This window comes from Oenanthe melanoleuca, chromosome 15 (assembly GCF_029582105.1).
Source record: "Oenanthe melanoleuca isolate GR-GAL-2019-014 chromosome 15, OMel1.0, whole genome shotgun sequence".
Classification (NCBI taxonomy): domain Eukaryota; kingdom Metazoa; phylum Chordata; class Aves; order Passeriformes; family Muscicapidae; genus Oenanthe; species Oenanthe melanoleuca.
Window position 1 is genome coordinate 7,673,771 of NC_079349.1, and position 19,299 is coordinate 7,693,069.

Below are 19,299 nucleotides of genomic sequence, written 5' to 3' on the forward strand. Positions count from 1 at the left end.
TTTCAGTTCAGAAATTCTAGTTGCAGTTTCGCAAACTTTAGGTTATTTATCCTTGTCGTCAAGAAATTGCCACCGTTTATGTAGCAATATGTAACTTTCAAATGTTTCTTTGTTACCTAGAATACATGAATTTGTTCAAATCTGTTGTGTGGATTTTCTTTTTCCATAAACAGACCTTCCACGAACCAATTTTAGACGTTTATCATTTGATCACTGCAGGTAAGACAGCAAATTGACATTATCAGTATTTAATGACACATCTGTTTATCAGGCTGTTGACGCTGAACTAAAGCCATGTTCTTCTGAGGCATTTATTTTCATTGACTTGTGCCTGCTGTGGCAGTAGTGTGGCGAAAAAAAGTTGAATAAGAACTGAAACAGAGTCTGCATGACCCGTGCACTGTCTGCAGAGGTTGGACCTGATGGCTGAAAGGATACATGAGTGATGAAATAATGCAGAGCAATTACTGTGTACAGTCTTTCAAATCTGTGTCATCAGGGCTCAAATCTTCTTGTCCCTACTCAGAATGTGCTTGGTCAATCACTCATCTTGCTAAGAATAAGATTAAGATAGATTGCAGAAAATTTCTGGTATTTTTTCCAGTTCAGAGTTTACTGCTTGAGGTGCAGGAGTGAAGGAAGAGAGTTAGAAATCCTTGTAGATTGCGTAGTTCAGGAAGTTGCCTTCCACACCTGTGAGCTAACAGCTCCCTGGATTATGGAATATCCCTAACTGGGGATGCTGAATGTCATTGCCCGTTACATCATGATTTGCAGCTGCTTTTGCTAACAAGATTGTTTTCTCTTTTTTCTAGTTTGTCTCTGCAGCCATTTGAATACCCAGTTTGCACACCAGATGGGACAGTCTTTGACATTCTGTAAGTTCCTGCCTATACTTAGCTTTATTTTTGTGTTGTTGAACTGGTTATGGCTGTGTAACCATCATTTGGTCTTAGCAAGTTGGCAATAACAGTCATGGCCATCAGTAGAGGTTTGTGATGGTGCTTGTCATGAATTACTTTATCCCTTCTCTTTTCAGGAGCATTGTACCTTGGATAAAGAAGTATGGAACCAATCCAATCACAGGAGAAGTAAGTAATGATGGGTGGATTCACATCACGTCTTTGAGTTCTTTCTGCTCAGTTTTTTATGTAATGTGTTAGAGAAACAAAAATGCCTTAGTGAAAGCAAAAGAAGTTGAATAGGAGTGCAGTTTTGAAGATGTGTGGAAGAAAGGAGAGCATTACCTCTATTTATTTTTTGTAATCTGATTGTAAATAGGGCAGAGGTGAGTGGTTCAGTTATATGAACTCCCAGGGTATCTTGCCTGCCTTCCAGCTGTGGCATAATGAACATCTGTACAGATGGAAATACAAACTTGTTAATGCTTGTGCTGCCCAGAAAGTCTGACTGGTCATTGATGGAAAAGACTCTGCTGCCTCATACAAGCAAAATTCTGGTCCCTCCAGGGCAAGGTGCTGGCACCTCTTCATCTGCAATGTTTCCTAATCCAAAGCATATTTGGCATCATGCAGATTAAGGAGGTTAATAGATGATATTATGAATGGTAAACTTACACTAAAAAATCTGGAGTTATCCTGACAGTGTATTTCAGGAAGCTTCTGTCATGGTCATTCACTGTGAGAGAAACCTTTGTGCGTTTCTCCCCCCTTTTTCTGCATTAATGATAATTATGAAGGGATTACTTTCTGTAGCAGCATGAACTTGTAACACACTGAATAAACATGAAGTAAAAGAAATATTTCCCTGTTGGAATTACCTTGTTTTCTGATATGTTAAAGTATATTGTTTATGGGGGCATAGAGGAAAGATTAAGCAGAAGCTGTTGCTTGAGTGACTGAGATTGGTCTTTTCCTTCAGTGTGTGCAGTTACTTTTCCAGGCACTAGGTGGCAGCCATTGCCCAGGATTGGCGAGGTTTGCCCCTGGCTCTGGGCTGTGAGATTCCTTCTGAAATATCTTGTGTTTGATTAAAGATTTTCCTGTCAGACAGATACGAGAAAAAGCTAAATACATATGCAATATTCCAAACTCTAAACATCAACAGCCTGGCTGAGACTTAATATCTTCCTGCAGGCGTGTTTGTGCAACGGTGAGATGATTGAAGGTCTTTCTTCACACTTGAAGAGGCCAGTGTGTTGTTGAGAAGGAATGAAATTACAGCTATTTCATTTGTTTTCACCAGCCTCTCACCATCTTGCTGCTCTCTGCATTGGTTAAGAGTTTTGGGGTGTTACCAGATTAATTTTTTTCACTCAGCATCTCATTGCAGACTGTGAACCATGATGTGGTTTAAAATTGCTTGGAGTAAGTGCTAAGCAAGAAGTGTAACTAGCCTGACTGTGTTGTGTAATGGAGAGAGGGAAACTGCAGAATATACTTGATGAACTGTAAGTGCTTAAATGAAGTCAGGCCTTGAGACCTGTTAGTTTTCCAGACTTGTGCTTCTGTAGTTGATCTTCCAGCTCTCCTCAATGTGCATCCCTTCTTTTTCCTCTGTATTACTGTCTGGGGAGCCCTTTCTTCCCCCTTCTTGTTCTGTGGTGGACTGGTGCTGTACAGCTCTCTCCTCCACAGGACCAAGATAATTCCACAGTTCCAGATCAATTGGAATAAAAAGGAGACACTTGTTTTCAGAATAGCACACAGCCCTACTAAATCCAGCCCTGTGGAGCTCTTAGTTGATGAGCGAGGTTGAAAGAAGGATTGTAATTTAGACTTTGTTCCCAGAGGGGTAGCTCAGGTTTTTGGAAGAGGAGGGTGGCATTGGTCAGGAATGGGATAGGAGTGCTGGGATAAGGCTGGGTAGGTGGCAGAAGAAGTCAGTGAATTGAGCCTGTGCATCTCTGAAGAGTTCTGTCCTCTGTTGAATCTGTCATTGTGTATGCACCCTCTGTTCCCTGTGCAGCTTGTTCATGGAAATGAGAAAGTAATGAATTTGTAATGAATTGGTGACTTAGAGAAGCTCAGGACTCAGGACTCCTTTTATTTAGAAAGGAATTGATCCAGATTAGCTGCAATGCCATGTTGTATACATTAACTTACAGAGTTACTTTGCACAGGTTGGTGATGAGACTCTAGAGATTTTTTCCGTTTATCTTGAAGTGAAAAATAGTATTGAAACCCTTTGTGGCTTGTACTTCTCTAATTGTAGTTTGCTACAGGACAGGTGCTCTAGAGAAGTCAATAGACCCATTGAGGTGTTAGTAGTACACGCTTGGCACTCACTAGTTCTGTCTAGCTGTCTTATTTCTGAAGTGGACCCCTCAGTGGACAACTGGAGAGCCTTGCAGTCATTACTATATTTATCTTTGCTGTGCTCCAGGGGGTAGGACTGTGCTAGTCTTCTGTTAATTGGATGAAGTGATCTACAAGGGAGTTCTCTGACTCTTCTGAATCCTGAACTATTGGACTAGTCTTTGTTTTTAAAGAAATGCTGCAATCACTGTTGACCTTTGTTTAGAATTTACCATGAGCTATTCTAGAAAGTAACTTTAGTTTTTTTCTCCCACTCCCTTTTAAACAATGCATTGTGGTAAAAAATGCTTGTTTTAATGCTACACCAATAATTTTGGAAGAAGCGGTGAATTTCTCACAGCTGAACTAGAGTCTGTCAGTTGGCATTGTCTCACTTACTTTTTTTGTCAGCTTTGTCAGGATACTACCCTGGCTTATCCTTACACTAAAATTGCATAAAATGAAGTGGAAAGCGATAGTTAGCTCATTCCTTTTTACTGACAACAGCACTTTGGCTTCTTGGGCTTGCAGAGAGTTGCAGGCTTGCCAGGACATTTCATGTAGTGACGTTCTGACAGCCTGACCAGCATGCCCACACGAGGCAGCCAGATGGGCTCAGGATACCTGTTTCAAGGAGTGAGATTGGCCAGAGTATATCTGCTTGGTTGGAATCTCAAATATGAGCAGATGATAGATCAGCATGCCTTTTGACAGGAATTTGAAGGAAATTGGTTTTCTTTGTTGCGTGGATATGTTCTGTGTGGGCTGAGCTATTTTTCCTCCTGTGCATTGTAATGTGTCTGATGTCAATACCTATTTTTTCCACTCTGGTTCAGTGACATTCTGACTGTGTGTGGGCAGGCCAGATTGTTGTGGCTGTACTTTCAGCCCCTGTCAAGGCTCTGTAACCTTGGGCAAATATCTCTGTTCCCTTGTCTCAGAAGTAGCTACCGTCTTTGTCCCTGGTTCCCCCTTTTCTGTGGGAATTTAATTCTTTTGGACACTGGAAAGCCAGTTAATTTGATTCAGTCCAGTTAATTTAGCCTGGCCTATGAGTCAGGTTAGGAGACCTAAAGATGCCATGTGGTGGATTTATGAGACTGGGAGTCACATTTCTGGTCTGAATGAGGCAGAGCAACAGAATTTGTGCTGTGCCCTGTCTTGTGCGAGGTTGGGATCCAGATCTGCAGGCCAGAGAGGGCATTTTCTTAAGCATCACAAGGTTTTAGCTTCTCACTATGTTAAGAAGGAAATTGTTTATGAAATCTGAGAGTTTTTACAAGTTAGAAAAGCCTTTTGCTTGGTCTGCTTCTGAAGATAACCATAAAGAGGAGTCTGATGCATATGATGAAGTAATAGAAGACAGAGCCACTGACATGGAAAATGAAAACCAGCTTTGGAGTCAGAAGACTAAAAATCCCTGACTTTTCCCAGTGAGACATCTGCCTTTTAAAAAGAGAGAGCTGGACACGAAGCTTTTCTCTGTGTACAATATAAATATTTGCTATTTTCCTCCCACACTCTTTAATGCTGTATTTACCAAATAAATCTGACTTGAGGTGAAATTATGACTAACATGATCAAATATTGTGGCAATATAGGTGCCTGGCTTCTGCAGTAAGCCTGTCTGATCCAGGCTTTGGAAGCACCAGAAAGCTTGTACCTGAAATGCCCTGCAGCAATGACAGCCTGCAGTGGACATCTCTCTCCAGCACTGCTCACTAGGAATGTAAACAGTGCCCTTTTTTTCAATCATTTGTTTGAAGTAAGGTTGGTAAGATGATGCTTGCTGTAATAATTACAGGCACTTTCAAAACCTATAACTTCTTACCCACAAAAGAAAAAAATTGCAACTAAATCTGTTATTTCAAAACTTGGAAAATAATTCTCAAATACATTCCTTAAATATCTTCCAAATGCTGGTGGCTATTGTTACTTCATTTTATTGTTGAAATCATGATTTGTTTTCAGTTTGGTCAAGTAGATTTCAGTGAGTCTCGTAAGTCCCATAGAAATCAGTTGCTGGTTTTGCAGTGAAGCTTGCTGGCCTGGTTTAATGAAGAGGATATGAAGAAGATTACTTCTTCTACTGTTAATTTGTTAATCCCACTTTAAAAATGAACAAACAACCTTACAATGCTTTTTTTTTTTTTTTTTAATGCACTAAAAAGTCTTTGGCTATCTAAGTAAGGGAAATCCTGTCTGAAAAGGATGCAGAAATTGGAGCAAAGGTGAAACTTCCTTAAACATAAAAGTGTTGTTACCATGTTTATATTTTGGAAGCACAGAGATAGAAATAGAAAACATTGGTAATTGTTTCTTCACCTGGGAAATGAACATAATGAGAAATAGAGCTTAGGTATTTTTTTCTACTTTTGCAATATTCTGCATAAAGAAGCTGTAGTATGTGAGCAGTGTGAGAAATACCAAGTAGGAACAGGTGTTAAAGTACAGTTTAAGTTCCAGCCAGGACTTTATGGTTCACTACAAATTGCTTTACGCCTCTGTCACACAATCAGTGAAGGGTCCCTGTGTTTCAGGAATGGATTCCTGAACGTGGGTTGGATGAGCTTCACACATTACTGAGTCAGAGGTGTTGAGATCACAGTCAGAGACAAAACTCATCCAACCCTGAGTCAAGTGGAGCAAATCTCAGGCCTGAACTGGGAGGAGAACAAATTCCAATTTCCTGTGACCCTTACTGGCTAAATCAACAGTGGCAATGGCTTTTAACTCCGTTCATATGGTCTGTGACGTAATTTACTGCAGATTGCTGCTTTAATTGTGTTGTTCCAGGTGTGTTTCTAGATAATGAGCAGCAAATAATGGATATCATTAGACAAAACCCTGTGGTTTGAAGGTGCCCTCTTTCCGGGCAGTGTAGCAGGGTACACTGTCAGGAAAATGAAATAGCCATAGATAATATTCAGTGGGATGCATTTCCAGAGTGTTTGTTGAGACCTTTCTGTAACTTGGTGGTAATGTTACCTCACGATTCTGATGATCATCTCAAAAATGGCACATTGAAGCAGGAGTCAGATTTTTCTTGTGCTTTTTCATCTCTTTGTCTTGAGAAGTTTTCTTCACTTATTCTTTCCAAAGAGATTGTGCTTCCTTTGAGTATTTTCCGCCTTTTGTCTGGTTACAAAATATCAGCAGGAAAATGCTGTGGAGACATCCAGGCAGGCTATGTCCAAATAAGTTTCCTTATCTAGAGTGTTGAGTCTGTCTAATTAAGAACTAAATAGTTTGACCAGTTGAGATGATTTTCATTATGTAGAATTTAGGAATGAGTCATATCCCTCTCACATTGTTTTTTTCCTCAACATCAGAGCACAGCACCTGAAATCCAAGTAGTCTGCTGTGTTTTCTCCTTGAGGCTTTGATGAGTGATCATTTAGGTGGATCAGTAACTTCAGGTCTCATTTGGATGTAGTATGAGTGATGTATAAATGCGAATTTTAATTTTTCTCTAGAGAACTCCTTTCACGTACATGTCAGAAGAAATCGGCACATCTTCAGCTTTGAAATTCAAAGTATATTAATTTGTCTGATGCAACTCGTTTGCAGATATTGCATGAGTTTAAATGTCAATTGCCCCCTTTTTTCCCCTTTTGTTAAACTTACCATATTTTTCCTATATATTTGAAGTGAGGATTTTTTTCTTGTTTATTTGTAAGAAAAGTTTCAGTGTGGGGTGGGAATACAGTTTTGTTCTGGGTGAGTAATAGCTTATTTCAGAGGAGAGAACAAAGCTTACAGAAAGAAAGCCAAGGGAAGCTTTGTTGTTGAAAAATTATGCAGACAAATCCTCTTGGTTTTTGTGTGTTGCAGAAGGAGGAGTGAAATGATCAGGAACAGAAAACTGGAAGACTGTCTGAAGTCTTCGGCTTTCTCAGTCTGCTTTGCAAACTTCGTGCTCTGTCTGGAACCAGTGTTTGCTTTCTGCCTGCTATGGCTGCTGAGAGCTTCTGTTGATGGTTTTTTATCTGATATAGATCTTCTGTAAATTTTCAGTTTGACCAGCTTAGTCTCGTTTGTATTGGAGCCAAAATTGTGCTTCTCTCTGTTAGTGTTTACAGCTGTGTATTTGGCATGGAAGAATTTAATGTTTTCTTGACATTTTGTTGTGGAGACTTGCATTTTCTTCTCAGATGTTCTTCATTTCTTCAAGTTCTCCATACCCTACATGGTCACAGTTCTCCTGCATGTCTGTTAACTTTTAATTTATCTTCTTTGAACAGAGTTGATCTTAATCATACACAGTAAATGCTGTGTGGATGGCTGGTACAGTGGTGGGAATATTGTCTAATCTATTTCTGAAATACTTTGATAACATTTGATATATTACACGTAATAGCGTAAAATCAAAAAACATTTCGGTGTATGGGTTGAGACAGGAAGGATGCTTTGAGAAAATGATAATTTGTTGCATTTTCTTTTGGTAGGCTGTGTCATTCCAGAGGCAGGTACGTATTTATAAATTAAAGTTAGCCAGGATGAGCAGTAGTTCTTCCTTGTCTCTTTCTTTTTTTTTGTTGTTTCCAGTTGAATGTTGCTGCCTGTGTTTCTGTGGGCAGTAGCAGCCTTTCAGACACGGGTTGCTTACAGCTGTTATCATTAAGCATCTCTCTCCAGGTGCATTTTTGCTCGGGGCAGCAGACATAGGCTGCTGCTCAAATGCCCAGAACCCACTTTGAACGAGATGAACTCTTCAATATGCAGCAACTGAGCCGTGTCGTCTTACCTCGTTGGCCTCAGAAATTATTAGCTTTTAGTCAGCAGTCTAAATGAGTTAATATTTGACTAGTGACCATAAATTTTCAAGGCCCCTGGATAAAAACATGTGAGAACATGATTTCTGCCCTGAGGAATGGCTGGGAAGTCATGTGTCATAAAGAAATGGTCATAAAACACAGGGGTGTTCAAGGGGATGAAAATCCCACTGAATTGTATCTTGATAGATAACTCCTTCTGTTGTTGGGTTTTCTGAAAATTTCCCTTTCTTTTTTGTTGCTGACAAACATGAATAGTTGGTTCTTTCTTTTCCAGAGTTGATTTCGTGTTTTACAGCAGTGTACCCAGCACTACTAAGAGTTAGCCTTTATCTATCCTGTAAAGGGGATTTATTTTTAAATTCCCTGTATCTTTGGGAAACAGTGAGGGCAAAGAAGATGAGATTTGCTTCTACTTACTGTTCAAGTGCTTTATCAAAAAAAGACATTTAAAACCCTCCCATGTCATGAGTCACTGGCCAAGCTGCTGTTCCTCCTTCACACGTTGCTGACTCTGGTGGTGGTGGGCAGTGTTTGATCCAGGAACCCACGTCTGTGCACAGGCAGATAAACATGTCTACCATTATTTCTAATGCATTATGTCCCTTACACCAAAAAAGTATTTACATCTAGGTTTTACAGACTGAACAGATGGTCTCTTCTTTTCCTTTTCTGTGTTTTGGTGTAAGTGTGCACATTGGATGGGATTTTGTGACTGTGACACTTGAAAAACTAGCAGCTGTGAAGCGCTCTAGCCTTAAATGAGATGCAGCATGAGGTTTCCCAGAGATCTTTCCTGGCCTGTTTTTCACTAAAATTGGAGACTAGATTTTTGGTGCTTCTGCAAAGCTTTATTTTTTTTGAACTGTGCTGTATTTGGCTGTGGGTCTCTGGATTGGTAGACTTTTGACTGCATTAAGACTGCAGGTTTGATATTGCCATGCAGCTACATGTGTTTTTCTCGTGGTAATTTCTGTTAATGTGCTCTTTAATAGGGCAGCATTATTGCTGGTATCTGTGAACCATGTGTGTTATCAAGCATGTCTTTATGGTTCTCTGGACAAGGCTTTGGTGACCATATGGTGTCAGTTTAATTAACTTTTAAATATGTAGATACAGTGCTCTAGAAGTGTGTATTGAAGGATCTTCTGTGTCCATTTCCATTCTAGCTCAGCAGTATGTGAAAACTGCAGTTAAACAGCAGCTTCATCCAAGAATGTGAATTGAGGGTATCTTTTTAGCATTGGGTAGGCAGCTGTGATAAATATTGAGTATTTTTGTTGTTGAATTAAACACAAAAATACCTTGATACGTGAGACTGTTCTGACCTCTTGGCTGCTGAGCCCGAAATTTTCATAGTGTTTAAACTATGTATAGATGGCTTATTATTAAAACAGTGCTGCTGTTTCCAATTGCAAACCCTAATGTGTAGTCTTGAGGTTTTCCAATGCCCTTTATTACCATTAAATCCATTTACAAAATCTGAAGTAAGTAACATTATACATGGAGTTATTCCAGTACTGTTCATTGAACTCATGTTCCCATTTTTTTGGGAAGATTTTATAGCAAGGAAAATTGTAAGAGGGCTTCTTAAAATTTTAAGTTGTATGTAAAGTTATATGTAACAGGTCTCATCTTTAAAGGAGCCAATGAATGTCATACAAAATTCATTTGCTGTTGCTAAGCTAAGTTTGGTAATTGGTAGGCAACACTGCATTTTGATATTAGTATTTGTTCTGGCTTTCTCTTCTGCTTGAGGTAACTATGTTTCTTGCTTTGGTGGGATGAAAAACATCAAATGGCCATGCCAGCTCTGAGTGATTTTGACTTCATATTATCAGCCAGTTTAGATGTGACACATTAATTTTTCCCCATGTAGTGCGTTGGTCCTGGTTGGACCCCAGGCACTACCAAAGCCCCTCTCTCACTGCCCTGCACAACTAGACAAGGGAGAGAAAATGTCACTGGGGGTTCGTGGGTTGACATAGGCGCCAGGAGAGATTTTCTTCTTAGATATGTTATCCCAGATGCCTCACTACCATTTCTCATGGTCCCAGCCTTGGCCAGCAGCATGTCCATCTTGGAGCCAGCTAGACACAGCAGAAGCTTCCAGCAGCTTCTCACAGAAGCCACTCCTGTAGCCCACCACTACCAAAACCTGGCCACACAACCCAAATACCAGCTTCTCTGGATTTTTGTGTGTTCCTGACAGAGGCTATTCAGTGTGTCTGATCAGGGGGTCCAATCCCCAAGTGATGAACAGTGGAACACTTACTCAGTTGCTGTTGGTAAGGTGGTAAAATCTGTCTTTACTAAACACAGCTCTTGCTGCTCGTCACCAACTCTGCCCATGTGTGGGTAGAGAATCAGTGGAGCCCTTTTTGATTGCTTTTCAAGCTGGTGCATACCCAACAGGGTCAGAGCCTTATTAACAAGAAGAACGTGCAGCCACAGACCAAAGAGATTCAGAGAGTGTAACTAACTGATGCGTGGGGATTGTAGGTCATATCTGCATGAGACACCCAGCGATGACAGAGAATGATTTAATTCCAAACCATTGGCGTGTTCCGTCCGCGAGCTGCCACAGTGCCCCACTAACCTCAGTGGTGTCAGCACCTCTGCCTGGGTATCAGCGCAGGATGCTGCCCTTTGGGATCCCGCAGGAGCCAGTGCTGGCAGCTGACAGATGAGAGAGCACAGAGCAGTGGGGCTGCTCACTGCCGCAGGAAAGTAGGTCATGGCCAAAAGTAGCCTTGGCTGCCTTTGTGGAAGTGTGCCTGTGAGAGAGGAGTCAGCTGAGAGCAGAGCTCGCACGGTTTTGCATTTGTATTTTTTTTTTAGCCCTTCCTTGCTGCGGAGCAGCTGGCACTACATGCCCTGAAATGCGTCTGCTTTCTGGTATTTCTGCATAAAATATTTTCAGAAGGGAATATGCAGCTCTTATTTCTGCTTAAGGGAAGTGGCAGATTCTTGTGGTCTTTTCATTGTCATTAGGAATTTAGAATTTAATTAGATCAAGTGTTTTTAACACTTTTTTTTCCTCTTGCTTTCTTAGCTGTAGCGTGGCTGAAACTGGATGATGGGTGTGTGTGTCAGGGAAACTCAGGTTGAAAATAGTTTTGAACTTCAGCTGTGTATGTAATATTTGTTCTCTCTTAAGCATTATTAATAATAAAAAATACATGAAAACAGGTACTTTAGCTCATTTTAGGATTCATTCACCCTACTGTCTCCCTGTGAAGATCGGTGCCTGTTTGTGGCATAATGGTCATTTCCATGGCAACAAACCATGTGATGGTGCTTGGAAATCTTTGACTTTTGATGGAGAATAAATAAAAGGAGATTCACCCACATGCAAGATAATACTGTTTTTGTGTGAAATGAAGAGCTTGAGAGGAAAAGAATTATATTATACAGTTTGCCTGTATCATGTCCTTTTATGCTTTCCTGGGTAATGTGAAGGTGTTTCAAAACTGAACTTCTAGAAGTCCTGGTTATGGACTCCCTCATCTGTCTGCTCTGTGTGCAGTTGGCAGATCTTGTAGCCTGGTCTTGGGCATTGAGCAATCCTTTGTAGCACATCATCCTCTGGTTTTGCTGTTCTGAGGCTCCAAAGATCTCCTTTGACAAAACACTAAATCCCCCTCTTGCCTTGCCGTGCAAGCCAAAGTACAGAGCTGCTCCAAATGGCATGAGTTGACATACAAAGGTCACTTCTTCAAGAGAGACCTGATAAAAGGCCAACCTATGGCAATGAAAGTTTGTAACATTCATACAGCACTTCACTACAGAGTTCTCACTCCGGGCAGTATTCAACTCCTGTGTGACAGTCACTTTTTTTTTTTTATTTACTGTTGACATAAGACTGTGTAAGTGCTGGTCTCTGTGGGGAGCAGATCCAGCACGAGCAGCTGATGCACCATGAATAACTGAGGCTGAAAAATAACCTTTTTCCATATTAAGGAAAGGTATGACCTGAAATACCATACTATTTTCCTGGGCACGGAGTGAGAGTTCAAGGACTTGGCAGCATTTCTAACAATATATCATAAGCTGACAGATGAAACAGTGCACTGCAGCTTTTGCTACCTTTAAAGTCTGCACAGCAGTTTAGTCTGTCTTTTCTGCGAAATTTCTGTCAAGGTATAAATCTGAATCTTTAATCATGCTAAATTGTTCTTACAGAACCGTTTCCGTTTTTCTTTAAAGATGCTTATGTATTTTGGGCATAGCTCAGGTCTGCCAGGAGGATAATTTAAGGACCTTTCTTGAAATATAAATGTTTCCAGTGGTTGTATTTCAGAAGAAGCTTTTTCTGAAACATAATTTTTGGGCTGTTGAACAACATGTGCACAGATGGATGCTGCTTTTTGTTAATTGTTGTTTAGGTTGAACAGATCTGTCCAGGATCAGATGTTCATTTTGGCAGCTCTGCAGTTCTGCTACTACTTCTTTGATAAATTTGTTCTTATAAGAAGATAAATAAATAAATAAAGCTCTGCATTCACTTAGTCATTTCAGAAGCTACCATTGCCATTGCTGTCCTTCTTTGTACCCAGCAGTGGGCAGACATTGGAGTGTTTTGGATGTTTTTTTTTGAGAATCCACTTAAGGAAAAGTAGCAGTACTGGTCATCTATCACATAACTAAATATAACCAAACCTGGCCTCTTTTTTCCCTTCCCATCTTATTCCTACTAGCTCTCATAGCTCTTCCTGCTAATAAATGAGAGAGATGGTTATCTTTCTGGCAGCAAATGAGACTGCCAGTTGGTTGAGAGCAGTTTGAAAAGCACCTTCCTATAAACGAATGAGTCCAGCTGTCATAACGTGTTCTCTGTAAACTAAGAATATGAATTTTGATTAGGCACAGAAAGCCCACTAACTTAGTTTCACACTTTTCTTTATTGCTTTTTGCCATAATGATTGAAGTAGCAGTGTTGGCACCGGGGCTGGCAGATCTCCGCTCGTTGCTGTTTATAAAGAGCTGTCTGGGCTATAAAAATCTTCCTAATCTCTTCAGGTTGTTTCTTTTGAAAGACCTGTGCTGTATGTGCTTTTAAGGATCCATTTGGCAGTGAAACTGTCTCTGACAGCTGATACAATCAAAAACTTGTTTTTTTGGAAGTCTCAGATCCTGACTCAGCCTTGCAGCTTTTTGGGCTGGGCTTTTGTCCAGGTAGTAAAGTTTTACAGGTAGTAAAGCACTACCTATCCATCCTGGTGGGCTGTGCTGGTGAGGGCACCCAGGTTGTGATGTGCCCTGTCTTGACATCTTGTTATGTACCCAAATCACATACTGACCCCATGGAATGGCTGGGGGCCTGGCATGTTACTGAAGGCTCACTGTTATTTTGAGTGTTTGCAGCTTCCATGTGTTAGGGAAGGCTGCAGAACAGGAGCAGCCTGATTGTCCAGAAATGTTTACCAGCCCAACAGCTCTTCACTTCCCATTTCATAAAACCCTTCTAGAGTGAGAGCAGCAGAAAAATGCTGTAGACATGGTTCTGAAGTGTGGGAGAGCAGGAGTAACTGAGTTTGCAGTGTCCTCTCTAGAGCTGGGGAACATTATCCCAGCCTTGGCTGTCACCTCAGTTCTCTGTTCAGTGGAATTGTTACCTGGGTCAAGTGGCTGAAAATCCCTCCTGGGACTCCCTTTGTGACCCCAAGTGCCTCTCCAGAGAACTTGTGTCTCCGTTTCTCTTTATTATTGCTGGCTGTCATGTGAGCTGTGCTGCACATTTCCTGAGTAAAAGGAAAATTGCAGTTATTTCAGAGAAGGCATTGAGCTTGATTGCCAGAATGGTTTACTGGCTTTATGACTTTCATCAGAGGTCCCTGCTGAATTGCCCTTTCTGATCAGCAGCAATGATCTTTGCCTCTTAGCTTTTCATGCAAACTCCCCTTTCAGTCTGTGCAGGGAGTTGTGCACCTCCTCGAGCTGAATCCCCATGGTTAGCACTGTACTGTGTCAAATTCAGCCCTGTAAACAAACGTATCCCAGTTGTCAGGCTCCCTGAGCCTTGCTTTTGTGGGTTGTGACTTGAATTCCCAGGGTTCTGATGATTCAGACAACTTGCAATATATTATTAATAAATTATGTACTATTGAAATCCTAACAGTTATGTTACAGCTTCCTTTTATTTCCATAGTTACATTCTGTTGTGATTAATCTTTTTAATGGTTTATTTTCTTTAGAAACTAGATGCCAAATCACTTATAAAGCTGAATTTTGCTAAAAACAGTGAAGGTAAGTGGAGTAATTTTCTGTGGTGGTGTTTTGTTGGGTTTTTTTCCTTAATGAGTGCTTTAATAAATTCTGGTTTGTCTTACTCATGAACTTAAGTAGTTTGTGTTCTCTATCATGGTTTCTATTTTTTTAGTAGAATAATTGCTTCTTGTGAGTGATATGTTTACCTTCAAAGTTCCATTTCTGTTTTTCTTTTCACTGGGGAGCTGTAAATTATTCGGCAATTTCACTTTACTGTAGCTGCTACTGCACTAAGGTACTGTTTACTTTAAGGAAAGAATCAGAAAAAGTGAAATTTCTGCAATGTTATCTTATTTCCAACTTGCCTATGGCAATATTTGCTGTTCGCTTGGTTTTGAACAGCTTTTTGTTTATAAAAGGGATTAGACTTAAATAAACACGTGGGATTTTATGAATAGAAGCACATAAGACATCTGTCTCAAGTTTTATTTCTGCAAGATATAAAATCAGCCTCCTAAGAGAGCATAGTAGGAACAAAACAGAGGAGTGGAGATGAATTCATCTTCTACAAAGCAGATAATGATTTCTTTGAAATGAAAATAGCTAAGATTAGGTGGGAATAAAATTCTGGAGTGTCTGTCTCCTTATCTTACCAAAATCTATGGATTACAAACTCTTTTCTGTAGCTGATGGATTTCTTCTCCACCTTGTGTTCCATCTGTCTCAAGAGCAGCGTGCTAAAATTTTTGAAAGAGACCACAACATTGTGCTTTCCCTAAAGAAGTCCAACTCATGATGCTGGGGTAGAATGACAACAGCCATAGAGTCTTAGAAGCTTTTTCCTTAAAAAAATGCATTCTGTGTCATTAACCAATCAAGGGAAAATGCAACAAAAGACAAAAATTAAATGTTGTGATTCTGCGAACTTTTCTCTAAATCATAATGTGGTATGGTTTCTGTGTATATAGAATCTTCTCTGTTCACACAGAAAATGATATAAAAGGTCTGTGGGCATTGCAGTTTCTCACATTCAGTTACCTGTGAATTGAGTATCTTCTGTCCAGATCAATATGTGTGTGCTGTCAGCAGTTTTGCTTTTCCTAGGACTGAGAATATGGTGACTTTTTCTTTTTTATGAAGCTGGAACGAGACCTCACATTTTACCAGTGTGTTTCTGTATCCATCAATTGGGTCATACCCTGATGCCACTTGCAAAAATCCCTTTCTAAACTTCTTGAGTTTCAGTCCCTTGTGGCAATGGCTTTCCTTCAGCCCTGGTGGCATTAACAAAAGTGTCCTCAGCTTGGCACAGTGAGGGGTCAGTCTCTGCAGGTATTTGCTTCCCTGTCCCTGCACGTGCTGTGAGCAGTCTGTTCTGGCCTCCCTGCTGTTTTTGATTTTCCAGTGGTAATTAGGAAAAAAAGAATCAAATAAACCGAACTTATTTCAAAAATCTCCCCCAAACCCCCAGGTCTAGCAAACTGATAAAGTATTAATAACTTTCTTCTAATTGCTTTCTGCTGAGATTATCCAGATATTTTTCTTTTTCCTCCTATATTGCCTCCCATCAGTTTGCTTGCTGTTGACTTGTTTAATATTTATGCTGACCCTCCTGGGAAAATTCACAGCTTGATTAGAGTAGAAGCTGGGTTCCTCATTGAGTAACGTGTTCAGATTTAATGGCATTCTGCATGCCACATTTTAATACAAAATGCTCCCCTCTGCTTAAAGCACAACAGCTGTGGTGAACTTTTCTGTAGTCTATGAGCTAAACTTTTATTCCTGGGAACAAGAGTGATACAGAGCACTGAGCATGTTACAAGGTACAGGGTCATGTTATCAATAGATCCTTGGTTACAACAGTAACAATTAAATTGTGGTATTCCATAAATATCAAGCAAGTTGGACAAAGTTCTGTGCTAGGGCACAGAAGGCAGTAGATTTCAAAACTGCATTGTTTGTTTTACAGTGTCTTAACTGTTACTTTTCCTAGCACTTTTTCTGTCACTGGAGAATCAAAACATTATTAAAACTCCATTAAATCACATTGAAGTTACTCTTTATTTTAAAAATTATTGTAAATATCATCCACAGAGATCAGAGAAAGTAGCTATTTCAAAACAGTTGCAGGTCTCCATGTGAAATTTACACTTTTTTCCCTCTCTCAGGCAAGTACCACTGTCCAGTGCTGTTTACTGTGTTTACAAACAACTCCCATATTGTGGCCATCAAAACTACTGGAAATGTGTTTGCCTATGAGGTAAGTTCTCTGCTGTGTTTTATTATTAATATTTTATACTTGATGCATTTCAGTTAAAATCACAAAATGTTTTAGAAAGACAGGTAAATTTTATTCTTGTTTTGCAGCCAGGGAAATTAAAAGGACAGGAGATGAAATTACTTCACAAATTGTTGTCCAACTTTAGCCTTCAAAATAGGAACAACTTTAGAATATGAATTAAATAGGATTTCTAAAACTTTTTCTTAAGTTATTCTGTATACGCTGAGTCTTGTGTTTCAAAATTAGTAACTTGTATATGCTTCTCAGTTGAATTAATAGACAAATTTTCTGTTGTCCTTTCTGATACAGTGTCATCACAAAAACACAAATTGCCTCATTTCTATTTGTATCAGTGAATAAAAAAGAGCATTTTAGCTGGAGCTGGGGGAATAGGAGAAAGAATGCCATAATGGACACTTAAACTGCATTTTTGTTCATGCTTTGTGAACATTTATGTAAACCCAAGTGGAATTTTTAATCATGACTTCTTTGCATAGTCCTTGCTGTAAAAACAAGGTTTATTTATCTTTTCAGTAGCAAATAAATCCTTCAGTTGATGAATCCATATGCAGTGTTGTAAAAAGATGTAGCTATGGAATGGAGACTGCAAAATTCCTCTTTAAAAAACAACCCAGCAAACCACACAAAACTGTCAGGTTTTGTAGGGATGAGAGACAAAAGCTTCTCATTTGTTAAAACCCACAATGAAAATAATTCAACTGCCAGTTGAGAATGAGGGTGAAATTGTTTTCTTTATGATTTGGTCTTCAAGATTTTATTAGTATCACATATTTACTTGTAATATTTACACACAAGAATCAGATTTTTGCTATCTGTGTCTTTTGCCTGACTGTTAGGCGGTTGAGCAGCTGAACATAAAACCAAAGAGCTACAAGGATCTCCTGACAGATGAGCCCTTCACTCGGCAAGACATTGTCACGCTGCAGGTGAGCTTTTTTCTCTGTTATACCTTATACCATACAGGCTTTTATTTTGCAGAGTTTGAAATGCTGCTATGTACACTGTTCTAGCAGGAAATTGAGCAGAGAAACTTCATCATGTTTTCTTTGTTAACTAGATGAGCCACAAAGATTCACACAATCTGGATGAGTAGAAGCATGGTCTGTAGTATCAAAAGAAACAATTTAGAACGTAAAGTATTTTAACATTTAGGAATATGACATGTTACATTAAGATTGAAGTGAATTGTCCATCTTATTCTTCCAAAGATGTATAAGAGTCAAAGGTTCAGAAAAGTGTTTTCCATGAAACGTTTCTCTAAATGTAGAGTAAGGCAGCAAACCAGAGAACTTTCTCTAATTGCTTGTTTGGAGTGTTTTGCTTCTTAACGGATACCAGTGTTGGTTCTTCGCTGATTTTAAGAAAATTAAAAGCTAAATTAAAAGAATTTTATAATGTAAAAGATAGTTATTTACAGATGAAGTTTAGTATCAAAAGATCTAAAACTTTCTTTTAAGTTGGTAATTTTAAGCTTGCATGATTTCAAAACAGGGGAAAAAAGATTCCTGGATCCTTATTATTGAAATCATGAGTTAGTATGCACCTCATGAACACTTAATTATCACTAGCCAAGACCAATACAGTCTAATTCAAATAGAAAAATATTTTTCATTTATGTCTAAATTTAAATAAAGTATACTTTTCTTCCCTACTCCCCAGTGTTTAACAGCATGTTTTCAAATATTTTTCTTCTATCCTTTAGGATTGTTGATGTTCAAGCTAATGCAACAAAGTAAAATATTTTTATTCAAATGGATGCAAAAATACAGATTTTTTTCTGACTGAAAGCTCCCAACAGAATGTTATTTCTGTGTAACTGCATGGTTGCTAATGAATTTGGAAAAGTAAAAAAAGACAAGTGTCTAAAAATGTGTCTGTGCACCCTTATGGAAATTAAAAAAAAAAAGTTATTTTGAGCAAACAATTGAAATGTGCAGTCGCTAAAAAAATATTTTGATATGTTTTATAGGGTGGGAATTGAATGTATCTATAAAGAATGTGTTCCTGTTACTTGCCTAGCTTTAATTTTTCACAGCTGCTCTAGTCCTCTAAATCTCAATGTGCAACATCTAAAAATTTAGTCGTTCTTTATGTGAGTTGTTACCAATTATTTTTCATCTTCTTTCTTGGCATGTTGTGTTTCTGTCTTGCTTGGAGGAGTATGTCTAATATGAAACCAAGTGGATTCTAGTAGCTGTGCAGTCCGAGGTCATGGTCACACATTCCCTGCACCTCTCCCACCTCCATTTAGGGTGGTGTTCATAATGTGTGAATAGATTTGATGCCGTTAAGTTAACAGTTCATTGCAGATCGTTGTTAATTTCTGCAGTGCACAGTCTTGTGCTACACTCTTAAATGTGTTTAGAAATAGCAAAAACACCCCTATCTTGGGATTGGACTGCAAGAGATTTGACCATCTGAATGCTGGTTACCAGATAAAGTTTGACCTTTTACCAGATCAGTTTTTAAGTATTTTTTTTTTCAGAATTATTTTTAACAGTCTAAAATGGCTTCAGGCTGTTGAAGTCTCGAGAAGTAAGAAGCCATTTACTGCACTGCACACCACCCACTGCAAACTTGCACATAGAACTTGATTTCTCCTATTCAAATTCTGCCCTACCCTAACTTGCTTTGTTGAGGCCAGGATTCAACCTGAAGTGGCATGACCAGCCTGAGTATTAGAATTGCTTAAGTAGATGTGGTAGAGAAATGTGTTGTTATTTTCTCACAGTGTTTTCTTCATATAAATTATTGA

At 39.2% G+C, this 19,299-nt stretch overlaps 1 protein-coding gene across 2 annotated transcripts in view; it reads left to right on the forward strand.

The window, feature by feature from the left end:
* PPIL2 (peptidylprolyl isomerase like 2) overlaps positions 1-19,299 on the forward strand; it is a 63,838-nt gene that overhangs the window by 470 nt on the left and 44,069 nt on the right. For both annotated transcript variants that reach the window (XM_056504014.1, XM_056504015.1), the window contains exons 3-8: positions 174-219; positions 816-878; positions 1,040-1,091; positions 14,230-14,281; positions 16,411-16,502; positions 17,381-17,470. In XM_056504014.1, the coding sequence (XP_056359989.1) occupies positions 174-219; positions 816-878; positions 1,040-1,091; positions 14,230-14,281; positions 16,411-16,502; positions 17,381-17,470 (395 nt within the window). The remainder of the gene's footprint in view (positions 1-173; positions 220-815; positions 879-1,039; positions 1,092-14,229; positions 14,282-16,410; positions 16,503-17,380; positions 17,471-19,299) is intronic.